Here is a 13,541-nt window from a genome sequence, read left to right on the forward strand (position 1 = left end):
CGGGCCTTAAATGTTAAATGAGTTTGTGGAAACAGTCACTGTGATGGTACTAGTGGCTTTACAAGAAGAGGGAACATGATAGCTGTTGACCATCCCTAAACCTATTGGCTAGGGGACATGATAGCTGTTAACCATCCCTAAACCTATTGGCTTAGGGTAGTCTATCACGCCTCATGCCCTGAGGCCATCTCTGAACTTAAGCATTTCCACATTGTATGTTCTGGCTGCTCTATCCTTGTGTTTAAAAATGAGTTCAATAAGTTTTCTTTAGGTTCAAAGATAAAATTAAATTCCATGCCAAGACCAAAAGTCTTTAGAAACACCAAGATACTTCCTGCTCACATTCTGTGGGCAGCTGGGCCTCCCTGAGTTCTTCTACTCTCTGTGGGGTTCGCGGGAGCTTCCTCACACCCAGGGCGGCTCATACATGGCTGGTCTTGGTGCTAGCTGTCAGTGGGAACCTGGCTGTGATCACTGGCTAGTGAATATTAGGTTAGGGTCTGGCCAGATTCCAAGCGCCAGGAGCCAAAGCTGCCAGTTACCTTAAATGCCTGGACTTGAGTCATAGATTATCACTGTGCTCAGGGGTTCTGGGAATGATCTCCCTCTGGGGAGCAGCAGTATGTGCAGAGGATGTGGGGATTTCTGGGGAGGAGGACTCCTCTTTGGAGCTGGGGACCACCAATCCCGACAGAGTGTGTCAATCAGTTTCCCACTGCTGTGACAATATGTCTGCACAGATCAGCTTTAAAGAAGAAGTTATTAGTCCAGCGTTTCAGAGACCAGTCTGTGGTTTCAACGCTGTTTTAGTAACATAACATTCCTTCCATTAGGCTACACCTCCTAAAGTTCCACCATTTTCCAGTCATGCCTCAGGCTGGCCACCAAGCCTCCAACACATGGGCCTTTGGGGAACCTCCCAGTTACATGCTATACTAGTGTGGGGGGTTAAAGCCTGGCTAAAGCCAGCTGTGTTTGCATAGGAGAGTCCAGCCAGTTAAGAGGCTGTCTGTCTGCCAGACGGGGATTAATGTTGGGTCTCAAACTAGCCTTGGTGAAGAAATGAAGTGACCTAACAATGCAGAGGCAGTGTGGGATTGGAAAACCTTCTGTCTGCTGAGTTCCCATAGCAATGTGCCTTACACAGTATTTGCATCCTTCTGGGCCCCAGCCTGCTTAACTATAAAATGGAGTCAGACCTAAGGCCATTAGAGATGCCTCCGGCCCTAACCTGCATCCCTCTGTGTTCCTAGGTACTCCTTCCAGGATGAAGAAGACATGTTCATGGTGGTGGACCTGCTGCTGGGCGGGGACCTGCGCTACCACCTGCAGCAGAATGTGCACTTCACAGAGGGCGCTGTGAAGCTGTACATCTGTGAGCTGGCCCTGGCTCTGGAGTACCTGCAGAGGTACCACATCATCCACAGGTAATACTGCGGGTAGGAGGAAGGGATGCTGACGGGAAGCAATGGTAGAAGAAACTTGTCCTGGTGTTGCTTAGATGCTGCAGTGTGTTGGGGACAGCAAAAGGCTGAATAGCTTTGCTACTGCCTTTACATTCCCAGCAGACGGCAGACCACCATGTTGCCTGAGTGGAGATGGACCATGGCGTTGCCTGTCCACCATTCTGTAGCTGTCTTGGTTTCTCTATCCCAAGGTGTTTGTGACTGAGCCTGGAGGAGAGATTGTGACATCAGTGGTTTCCTGGGACACCTCAGAATCTAGCTCTGAATCCTTAGGTCCCTCTCACTCCATATCAGTTCCTAGCTGGGATGTATCACAGAAGGGACTGTCAGACACCCAGGAAGACCACTCCAAACAATCAAATGGAAAAAAGGATGAATAAATGGGCTCTAGGGGCATCGGATCAACAGGGACGTGGCATTGCCCTCGTTGGGAGTCAGAGCGATGAGTCCACTCTTTCTGTCCTTTGCCATCAGTGCTGCGTCTTGCAGAGACTTTCTCCCTCTCGGGCAGTCAGTGCTGGTCTTGGACTTCAGGTAAAAGCTTGGCATTTTTGCCTCTGTGGGGGACCTTAATCTTCCTGCCTGTCCCCAGTCCCCTCTCAGTGAAGATGTGAGTTTGTCTGCAGCAGCGGCAGTTTCAGGAGGGGCTCAGGAAAGTAGTGGTTGGATTCGTGATATCTTCTTAGGACCATAGGGAGGAACTGGAGGGAGGGCTTTAAATGTGGTCACCTGTGGTCACACTGTGTCCCTGAGATCCTTTTCTTATCTAAAAAGTCTTAGTTAAAAACCTGGCAAAGGCAAGGACTTGGAATTCTTGTTCATGAAGGCAGATTACACACATACCCCGCCGCCCACAGGACCCCCACCCTAACTCATTCACACACATCTCTCTACCCTCTACATTTTCTTGATTTCAAAATCCCAATTAAATGATAGGAAGGAAGGGTTTTTTGTTGTTTTGTTTTTTAAATGACAAATTCATAAGGATGGAGAAAACTGAATGAGGCCATCACAAGACACTAGGGAACCCGGAATGTGTGGATGGGTAAATGCCACAGGACAGCAGACTTTAAAAAAAAAAAAAATAGCTGTAATTCTCAGGAAGCCAAAACTGCTAGACACTACAAAATCCCCACAATGCTCAGCAATACACAGCAGTTTCTGTGGAAGGAGGAAAGGGGGTAAAGGCTAAAATAAAAGGCAGTGGCTGGTGACCTCCAGGAAGTACTGAGGATCAGGGGCGGCCTTGGTGTTGCCCAGCTGCCCCCACTCCTGGCAGGCAGCAAACTGAAGGAGAGTCTCAAGAAGAGAGTAGCAGGGAGGAGCTGGGTTGATGCACAGGGCCCTAGCTAGGTGCAATCCTGTTGTTATAAGGCTGCAGGCTCACATAGATGTACACCAAATGCTGAAAAAGAATTCTGCCTGTCCAGTGGGGACAGCCAGGTGCTGCTCTTCATTCCCCAAGCAGGAAACACCAGAGACTTCGGTGGGAATGGATTGAGCCAGGAAGAGAGACAGTGAGCTCAGAGGTTGCCTAGGACACCTTAGAGTCCGTAAGCCCCACCCAGTGCTTATTAGCTCCCCACTGGCTCTTAACAAGGAAGGGCTATCAGGTGGCTGGGGAAATCTTCCAGCTTTACAGTCTGAAAGTCAAATGGAAGTCCCCTGAGATGACTGACTAGATAAAGATGCTTTCTGCTAACACGACAAACTGAGTTCAATTCCAGGGACCCACAGGGTATAAGGAGAAAACCAACTCTCACACACACATGCCTATGTATGCATATATAGACATGTACATAAAAAAATTGCCATGTTTTGTGACATATACCTTTGATCCCACTCAGGAGGCAGAAACAAACAAATCTCTGAGTTCAAGGCCAACCTGGTTAATATAGCTAGCCAGGGCTTAGCCACCCAGGGCAACAAATTGAGACCCAGCTCCAAATATTACTAATTAAAACTAATACTAATGCTACTTCATCAAGGAAACAGGAAAGATGAGTGAAATAAGTCTAATTGTACTTTTTTGTTGTTGTTGTTGTTGTTGTTTTGAGACAGAGTTTCTTTGTAGCTTTGGAGCCTATCCTGGAGCGAGCTCTTATAGACCAGGCTGGCCTCAAACTCACAGAGATCACAGAGGCCTGCCTCTGCCTCCCAAGTGCTGGGATTAAAGGCGTGTGCTACCACTGCCTTTTTAATAAAAACCCAGAGTCAGATATTAGGAGATAAAAGCTGAGAGATCAGGGAACCAGTGCAGCCACTAGAGAGACCTTTTACCTCTACCGAATCCTCAGACTGAAGGGGCGAGCCTGTCTCTACAAGTCCTTAGACTGCATCCCCAGACTGCATCTGTCTCTACCAAACCTCAGACTGCATCTGAACTCCTGTCTCCTCCTCCCTTATATTCCTCTCTCCACCCAGCCTTATTATTCCTGTCTCTACTTCCCTAGTGCTGGGATTAAAGATGTGAACCACCACCACATGGCTCTGTTTCTCTTTGATACTGGATCAGTCTAATGTACGACAGGGTAGCTTTGAACTTTGTCCCTCTGTCCCTCTGTCTCTATCTCCAGAATGCTGGGATTGAAGGTGTAAGCCGCCACTCCCTGGCCTCTGTGGCTAATGAATGGCTTATCTCTATACTCTGATCTTCAGGTAAGCTTTATTTGTTAGATTACAAACAAAATATCACTACATTTCCCCTTTTTGTCTAAAACAAAACTATTGTAAGAAAAACTATATACAATAAGTATAATAACTATAAACAATATATACATATGTCAACAGTGTCTAGTTCATTTGCATTTGACACACTGAGTGAAAATACTCCATTATTTATCCCACCTTGGTGAGTCCAAAGTCTTGTACTAATTTACTTTCTATTATAACTTGCATTACCATCCAAATTGTCTTTTGATGTCTTTCAATCTTATATATTTTATACCTCTTTAGGGGGTTTCTTTTCTGAATCTGGTAAACAAGGGAAATTATAACTATCTAGTCTTCAACTCCCTCAGAGACCCAGGAAGGAAACAATATTAACTGAGTAGGCAGGAAGTGCAAGCAAGTGACTTCCAAAATCTGAGAAATGACATAAACAGCAGGCTGCCGGGACAGTCACCCAAGGTTCTTCTGCAATGTTGGTGCATCCATCTTTGGCCTACAGGTCTAGAATATTCAACAGACTTTTCAATGAAGCAGGATATTTGAAGGACTGTCCTACCTTGTCTTGGCAAGGTTCTGCAGTCTCTTTCTTTTCTGTTCTGCTTGTTTGATTTGGACAGTATACTGTCAGCAGTCAAAGTAAGGGCATTCTCTTGACCAGTGGCTAACTTCTGCCACAAAGAACATAAAGTCCATATGGAGTTTCTTCAATGCCCATTTTCTTCTTTGAAATGAATTAGTGCTGCCAGGAGCAGACATGTCTTATTGTCATAAATAAAAGAACTTATGCTATTAAAACATCTTAAGTGCCATATTATGTATATCTCAGAAGTGTTTAAAGATGACCTGTCTATTTAAAATATATGCTTGACCTTGAAAGCACACCTAATATGACTACAACTTTGATTGCAATAGGTAATTACTAACTTGAATTTCATTATTATCTTAAGTAGTTGTTAAAAAATAACTTGTAAGGCCAGGCAGTGATGGTACATGCCTTTAATCCCAGTACTCAGGAGACAGAGGTAGGCAAATCTCCTCTGTGAGTTTGAGGCCAGCCTGGTCTACATGAGCTAGTTCTAAGACAGGCACCAAAGCGACACAGAGAAACCCTATTCCAAAAAGCCATAAATAAATAAATAAATAAATAACTTTCAAGGACTAGAAATTTGCATTACATTTTTAAATGAGCTGAATAGATACAATACCTTGAACAAGAACAGAAATGTATGTACAGTGTGTTCTAATAAAATTAATCTCAAATTTGTATCAATATACAAAATTTGTATACAATATACAAAAGTCCAATCCAGTGTAAAACATTTAAAACTAGTAGTTACTTTTTAAAAGTAGATTCAATAATCTACCTTTTTATCTTATCTATATTCTTTTTTTATTCTTTTCATAGTAAGTTCAAAAATCTACCCTTTTATCCTATCGTATCTGTATCTTCTTTTTTCTTTTCAAGACAAGAACCCTGAATCTAATCTCCTTTGTTTAGCTTTTTTCTTGACCGTTACCAATAACAACTTGTAGCCAAACCCCCTAAGCAATGATGAATATCCATAACCTTATGAAAGACCAAAACCCACTTACTGCACCTCTTGGGAATGTGGGCATTGTATTCCTTTTTTTTTTTTTGATTTATTAGATTTTTTTAAAAAAAATACCAATCCAAATTCCCATTCCTTCCCCACCTCCCATTCCCTCCACATACCCTCCCTCCCCACCCCCATCTAATCCTAAGAGAGGGTAAGGCACATTGCTTTGTGGACGGTCCAAGACCCTCCCTACTATATTTAGGCTGAGCAAGGAATGCATTGAAAGAGAATAGGATCTCAAAAAGCTGATATATGCAGTAGAGATAAATCCCAGTGCCACTGCCAGTGGCCCCTTAGTCTGCCCCAGCCATGCAACTGTCAACCACATTCAGAGGGACTAGTTTGGTCCTATGCTTGTTCCTTCTTAGTCCAGCTGGAGTTGGTGAGCTCCCATTAGCTCAGGTAAACTGTTTCAGTCGATGTCCCCATCATGGTCTTGACGTCTTTGCTCGTATTCTCACTCCTTCCACTCTTCAACTGGACTTTGGGAGCTCAGTCCAGTGCTCCACTGTGGGTCTCTGCCTCTGTTTCCATCAGTTGCTGGATGAAGGTTCTGTAGTGATATTTAAGATATTCGTCAGTCTGACTACAGGGCAAGTCAAGATTGGGCCCCTCTCCTCTGTTGCTTAGGGTCTGAGATGGGGCCATCCTTATGGATTCCTGGGAATTTCTCTAGAGCCAGGTTTCTGCTAACCCTATAATGGCTCCCTCAACCAATGTATCTCTTTCCTTGTTCTCATCTCTGTCCTTCCTCCACCTCAACTATCCCATTCCTTCAAGTTCTCCTCAATCCTCCCCTTCTTTCCTTGTCTTCCCCTTTTACCCTTCCTTCTCCCCTTACCCCCATGCTCCCAATTTTGTTAGGTGATCTTATCTGTTTGTAATTTCCAAGTGGGTCTATATATTTTTTCTTTGGTTCACCTTATTACTTAGCTTCTCTAGGATCATGATCTATAGGCTCAATGTGCTTTGTTTATAGCTAGTATCCACTTATGAATGAGTATATACCATATTCATCTTTTTGGGTCTGAGTTACCTCACTCAGGATAGTGTTTTCTAATTCCATCCATTTGCATAAAAATTCATGATGTCGTTTTTTATCTCTGAGTAGTACTCTAATGTGTAAATTGCCAGATTTTCTTTTTCCATTCTTCAGTTGAGGGGCATCTAGGTTGTTTCCAGGTTCTGGCTATTAAAAATAATGCTGCTAGCCGGGCGGTGGTGGCGCACGCCTTTAATCCCAGCACTCGGGAGGCAGAGGCAGGCGGATCTCTGTGAGTTCGAGGCCATCCTGGTCTACAAGAGCTAGTTCCAGCACAGGAACCAAAAAGCTACGGAGAAACCCTGTCTCGAAAATCAAAAAAACTAATAATAATAAAAAATAAATAATGCTGCTATGAACATAGTTGAACAAATGCTTTTGTAGTATAATTGAGCATCTTTTGGGTATATGTCCAAGAGTGGTATTGCTGGATCCTGAGGTAGGTTGATTCCTAATTTTCTGAGAAACCACCATACTGATTTCCAAAGCAGTTGTACAAGTTTTCATTCTCACGAGCAATGGATGAGCGTTTCCCTTCTCCAGCATAAGCTATCATTTGTGGTTTTGATCTTAGCCATTCTGAGAGATGTAAGATGGTATCTCAGGGTATCTTAAATTTACTTCCTACTATCTGGGGCTAATGGACTCTTTAGGTGATCCTGAAAAGAAAAATGTGAGTTAACTGACAAATCACGGGAGAGGTAATTGTATCATTTGTTGTCCAGTCTCTGCATAATGGGAAAGTGCAGGGCTTTCCTCAAGTCCCAGATAGAGTTGTCTGCGAGGCTGAATCATTTCTGCTAGCCACCTTGAAGTTGTTCTGAGGAGTTTGTAGTCCAAAGCTCTCTTTAGGTAGTGTTGTTCAGCTTACTGGTGTTATCATAGTCCTGGAGGAATCCCTGTTGTGTGTTACCATCCTCCTTTTGGAGACTTCAAAGGTCTCTGTTAGATGTGGTCCTGATTCAGTGCAGAAAACTGATAGAGACTCAAACCCAAAATCATATACAAGAAGGTAGATGAAGCCTTATTCTAGAATTAGTTAGTACTCTATATGATCATCAATATCAAGAAAAAAGTTTAAAATATATGTATATTAATCTTATAAATTTTGAGATAATATTTAAATCTTAAGAAATGCTATTAAAGAGTCTAAATAAGATCAAAGGATTACGAGATTAGTGGCAATAAAATAGTCCCTTAATTTTGGTTTTTCTTCTGTCCAATATCAGGAGGCTCCTCTGACACGAGACAGAGATTTTGGATTTTATTTTAACAAGCATGCTTGAGTTTAGAGAAAGAGAGAGACACACACTCCAACTCCAAAGTCAGCTTTAATCTTTAAAGGGACTGGCACTACAGAAAGACCAATTTCATTTTATGTCTGTAGAGAACAGAAGGGACAAACATTTGGGAAGATTTATAAAATTTTATAATTTTATAATTGAAAATGTGATATACCAATAGGCTAATTTACTCTTTTTCTTGGGACTTTTTTCTGAATGATTTGTCCTTTTTCTTCAGATGTCTCATTAGTTCAGTGGTCTTTGGATGCCTTAGCTGAATGCCTTTATTCTCCTGACAAAACAGAAACAAAATCCTGCCCCAACTTTGGGGAGGTTCAAAATCTAGTCTTTATAAATTTTGATTTATGATTTCTCCTAATTTTTTTTCTCCTAAAGCTCTTCTATCATCCAGAGCAGTAGGGTTTTTATTTGCTTATTTTTTAACAATTGGAATTAGGTTCTTTAATTGCTCTGAGAAGGAGTTTCCTCCAAGATGACAGAAAATGACTGAACCAATCCTGAACTGCAAGAGGCCCTTCAAAGGCATCTCTTAATGGCAAAGAGTTACCTTGAACGCACCTTGTTGATCTACATTCATTAGTCCAATGCCTACTACCTTTGCCACACCATCTGCATAATCCAGAAGGGAAAGGTATTCTGTTTGGATTATGCTTAGAAAAAAACATTATTTCTAGGAACACCCTGTTTACAATTCCTTTTAAGGTGACCCTGTTTGCCACAGATAAAATACTTGCCATTTTGGTATTTCTTCAAACCTCTGGAAATCACCTCTCTTATCCAAACATCATCATGGTCATGAGATTCAATATTCATTGTATGTCAGATCCATTCCTTCATGGGTGCTAGTTTTGCCTTTAAAGGCCTAGTTATCCTTTGGCATTGAGAATTAGCTTTTCCAAAAGCCAGAGATTCAATTACTATTTGTCTAGCTTCTGAATTTGGTATCATTCTATTTACTGCTGTTGTCAGTCTTTGTAAGAAACCCATGAAGGTTTCTTTTTGGCTCTGCATGACTTGAGTAAATGACTCAATCTTCTTTCCTACTTCTTCAATTCTGTCCCAAGCAGTCAAAGCTACTGCACAGCACAAAGCCAGGATGTGGCCATAATACAGGGATTGCCATTTTATATTAGCATAACCTTCTTCTCCAAGAAGTTGATCTTGAGAGATTTCCACATCTGTATCTCTACTCCATTGTTCAATGGTCTTAGCCTCTTCTTTCTACCAGCTCCTCCATTTTACTTGTGAACCAGGCTCCAAAACTTCTGCAACCAAGTTTCTCCAGTATTTAGGTGTAATTTTATTACAAGTTGACCATGAGTTTAACATCTACTTCACAAATGATAAGTGCATGCCATATGAGTCTATCATTTCTTTGAATCTCCTTAAATCTAACATTGCCATAGGAATCCAATTAGTTCTTACAGAGTCTTGGGGATATCTATCATTTGGCAATTACTAAATGTTAACTGTATCTATTAAGGTTGGTTGTTTGAAAACCTTATATTGCAATGTTGCAATTGACTTTCCATTGATGTCCTCTGTCTGGAATTGAATATCTCTATGATCTGTTATTATTAAGTTTTTCTAAGGCCTGTATCTTGGCACTCATATCAAACAACTTTTTTAGAGATAAACCGAGAATTATGAAGATTAACAACATTACATAATTCCCAGTAAAGTTGTTTAGCCCTTCTTCTACTTGTTCCATTCTAAAATCATGCAGAGACCTTACTCTCCCTATCATAATTGCATTTCCCATTTTTTAATGTGGGGGAAAAGCTCTCTCTTAACTAATTCTTCCCTTTATGAATTCCCAATTTTCTCACCAAACTATGATGGTAAAGATGTGAGACTAATTGCTGATGCGTAAAACAGTAGCAGCCAGATGGATTGCCATCCTTACTAGGATTTCACACCTAGACTGACAGCAGCCCAAGAAGGTGGTCCAGGGAGAGCCCACCAGGAGAGAAAAAAGGAAAATCTAGCCAGCAGGGAGGTGACTCTGGCCATGTAATAGCTCCAGCCAGCCTATGCCAGTGCCTGTAAAGCCACAGGCAAGTGGCTTTTTCATGAATTTGTATCCCAAAAGTTGGGCATCAAATTGAATTAGAATTGAACACAAATTTTAATAAAAACCCAGAGTCAGATATTCGGGGGTGACAGCCAAGAGATCAGAGAAGCAGTGCAGCCACTAGAGAGACCTTTTACCTCCACCAGTGCTCAGACTGAAGGGGCGATCCTGTCTCTACAAATCCTCAGACTGAACCCTCAGACTGCATCTGAGCTCCTGTCTCTCCCCTCCCTTATATTTCTCTCCATCCAGCCAAATCATTCCTATCTTCACCTCCTTAGTGCTGAGATTAAAGGAATGTGACTTCCCAAGTACTGTGATTAAAGGTGCGAGCCATCACCACGTGTTTCTGTTTCTCTTCGAGACTGGATCGATCTAATGTAGAACAGGGTGACCTTGAACTCACAGAGCTCCCTCTTTCTCTATCTCCGGAGAGCTGGGATTGAAGGTGTGTGCTACCACTGCCTGGCCTCTGTGGCTAAAGAGTGGCTGAGCTCTGCACTCTGATCTCTAGACAAGCTTTATTTGTTAGATTGTAAAGTATCCCTACAGATGAGTGTGTCTGAAGAGCTGAGAAGAGAGCCCTTCAAAAGTGCATCCTTGGTCATAGAAGGCAGCAGAGCCTGAAGTGAAAACATTGATGGCAAAGAGCTTATCCGCAGCGCTGAGTTCAGTGCTGCAGTTACAATCTCAGATAAAGGATGGAGCAGGAGGCAGTGGACAGGACAGCTGCTGTGTTTAACAAAGTCCGAGGACAATTTGTCTTTTTTTTTTTTTTAAAGTTTTCATGTACACCTTCATGCAATAGCAAAAGCGGAGGTGAGGGAGAAGGAAGGAGTTGGACGGGGGAGGGGAAGTTAGAAGAGAAGATGGAACAGAAGATGGAGGACTAGCAGAGTATTAGAGATTGGTCACCCAGGGTTGTGGTACAAGAATTTCACCATGTTAGCTTCTGTTGTAGACCCTCTGGGTCTGGGGTCTGGGTCTGAGCACACCACTTTTGATAAAAAGATGCTCGGGTGGGCATACCTCTGTTGACTGAGCCACCTTTGATGATAGCAAGAGGAATTCTTTGTGTTTCAGAGACAGAAGCTCACTGTGTGGTACAAACTAGTCTTGAACACGTGATCCTTCATCCTCCTGCTTGCCCAACCACTCTTTGCTCAAGGAAAGAGCTCGGGTCTCCTTCTTCTTCTTCTTCTTCTTCTTCTTCTTCTTCTTCTTCTTCTTCTTCTTCTTCTTCTTCTTCTTCTTCTTCTTCTTCTTTTTTGTTTTTGTTTTTGTTTTTCGAGACAGGGTTTCTCTGCGGTTTTGGAGCCTGTCCTGGAACTAGCTCTTGTAGACCAGGCTCGGGTCTTCTTAAAACTGTTCCTTGTGCTCATTGTATGGAGTAAATGATCTCTTCCCCGAATCTGTGCAGTCTCAGGGCCATTGAGGACTTAGATCCTGATGTCTCGGTGTAGGCCAGGATAGACCAGGAGCAGGTAAGACGGAGACAGAATGTCGCATCACAGCCCTATCGAGCATCACGAAGACCCCAGCTGCTCCCAAGAGAGCGAAGCAGCAGCCATGCCTTTGAGCGCCCACAATGGCTCTGCTTGTACCTTAAGGAGTGCTCTCCCTAAGAGACCCCTGGGGATAGAAGATGAACAGAACTTTAAGATCCCAGGAGGAGATATTCAGTATTATTCTAGCATAAGTCCTGGAGCACAGTGGCTATTTGATAAAAGCATACACTTTGAGTGAATGACCTAAGGAGACCCAAGGAATTGACATTGTTTGCTCAGGCAGAGGATTTTCTCCCGGGCAGACTCCTCAGTAAACTAAATACTAGGGTCACATCCAGTCAGTCAGTCAGCATTTAACAGCACTTTCTGTGTGCCAGATAGTGAATTGGAAATGAGAGAGGGGGAGTTGGTTGGGGGAGGGGGAGGAAAATGGGAGGTGGTGGTGGGGAGGAGACAGAAATCTTTAATAAATAAATAAATTAATTAATTAATTTAAAAAAGCAGGAATGATAGGAACTCTAAAAAACAAAAACCAAAAAAAAAAGGAAATGCACACACTCATAAACACGTGGCCTCCTTCTGTACTGAGACAACCCTGAGTGTTTCACTGAGCACGGACTAGGCTCAGAGCCATTTCGGGTGGTTCAGAAGTGTTCTGTTGAAGCCAGCTCATGATCCTAAAGAACACCAGTAGCAATGGTAAGATTTGGCCCTGGGGATCAAGCGCACTTCAGAGAAGGGAGGACACCTTCAGTGTGCTTTACCTACTTGGGAAAGAGGGCATCTGCTGGTGCAAAGCATTCCAGGGAAATGTTCTCTGAGCAGCCTGAATGTGCTTGCTGATGGTGGCAGAAGTCATTGCAGGCTAGCTCTGAAAAGACTTTAGGCCCTGTTAAGAATCAAGCACCTTTTGCATATTCATTAGCTTTAACCTGCAAATTCCACATACTAGGATGGAGTCTTAAGGTTCCCGTCCTGCTTGCTTCAAACCTATGGCTGTCATCACAACACCTCTTAAGATAGCCAATAATTGATAATGTTCCTAGGGGAACATTGCCTAGTACTGTGCACATCCTTTGAAGAGACTATGAGATTAGGGTTCACGGGCAGATGATGTTTAATCTTTTTATACAACTCAGAGAAGATTACAGCTTATCAATTGTTTGGCTACGTAAAGAAAAAGCCTGCCTATTAAAGGCGAATGCCCTGGGAACCGCTTCCTGGAGCATCAGGATTGCAGGGAGATTTTGTGTGGTTCACCTGCTCAGCCTCTTCTATTTTGAACGTCACTTTAACGTGTTGCCATCTCTCTGACGGAGCAAATGGGCCCTCATGACCAAGGAGAAGGGCAGACTTTAGACAGACAGCCCCGCTGGCATGTGTGTGGCCTTGGCTTAGCCAGTGAGGACTGCCCAGCCTCTCCGTGTCTCCATTTTGCTGTCTTTGAAATGGGCCCCCAAGAGGGCAGGATGCAGTGTTTAATGCGGACCGCATGTCACATTTTGTATAGCTTGTCCTGAGCCCTCACTAAGGTCAGTGATAAACAGGAGAATCCTCCTATTCGGTGTCTCTGGCTGTCAGGGGAACCACACCAGGAGTGTCCCTCACCCCTAGTCAGAATGCATAATGAATAAAACAAATGACAAATAGCGTGGCATGAGGCTGGGATCAGAAAAGAGAGAGGAAGAAAATGAGGAAACTGTTATCCACTCTGGGTGGGGATGTAATCTAGTCCAGTCATTATGAATTCCAGGGCAAACAAAGCCTCCTCAAAAACTAGAATTAGAAATGCCATGGGTTCAGCATTACGGTGCCCGGGCACACCATAGAGGTACTTAAAACCCCAAGTTTATTGTTGTGCTTTTCACAGGAGCCAAAA

General features: G+C 43.0%; 1 protein-coding gene across 1 annotated transcript in view; it reads left to right on the forward strand.

Moving 5' to 3' along the window:
* Stk32b (serine/threonine kinase 32B) overlaps positions 1 to 13,541 on the forward strand; it is a 232,282-nt gene that overhangs the window by 150,770 nt on the left and 67,971 nt on the right. Inside the window, exon 4 of the mRNA XM_050140759.1 lies at positions 1,254 to 1,427. Coding sequence (XP_049996716.1) covers positions 1,254 to 1,427 — 174 coding nt within the window. The remainder of the gene's footprint in view (positions 1 to 1,253; positions 1,428 to 13,541) is intronic.

The sequence above is a fragment of the Alexandromys fortis genome, unplaced genomic scaffold, assembly GCF_014885135.2.
Source record: "Alexandromys fortis isolate MF-2015 unplaced genomic scaffold, M_Fortis_MF-2015_v1.1 scaffold_7, whole genome shotgun sequence".
Classification (NCBI taxonomy): domain Eukaryota; kingdom Metazoa; phylum Chordata; class Mammalia; order Rodentia; family Cricetidae; genus Alexandromys; species Alexandromys fortis.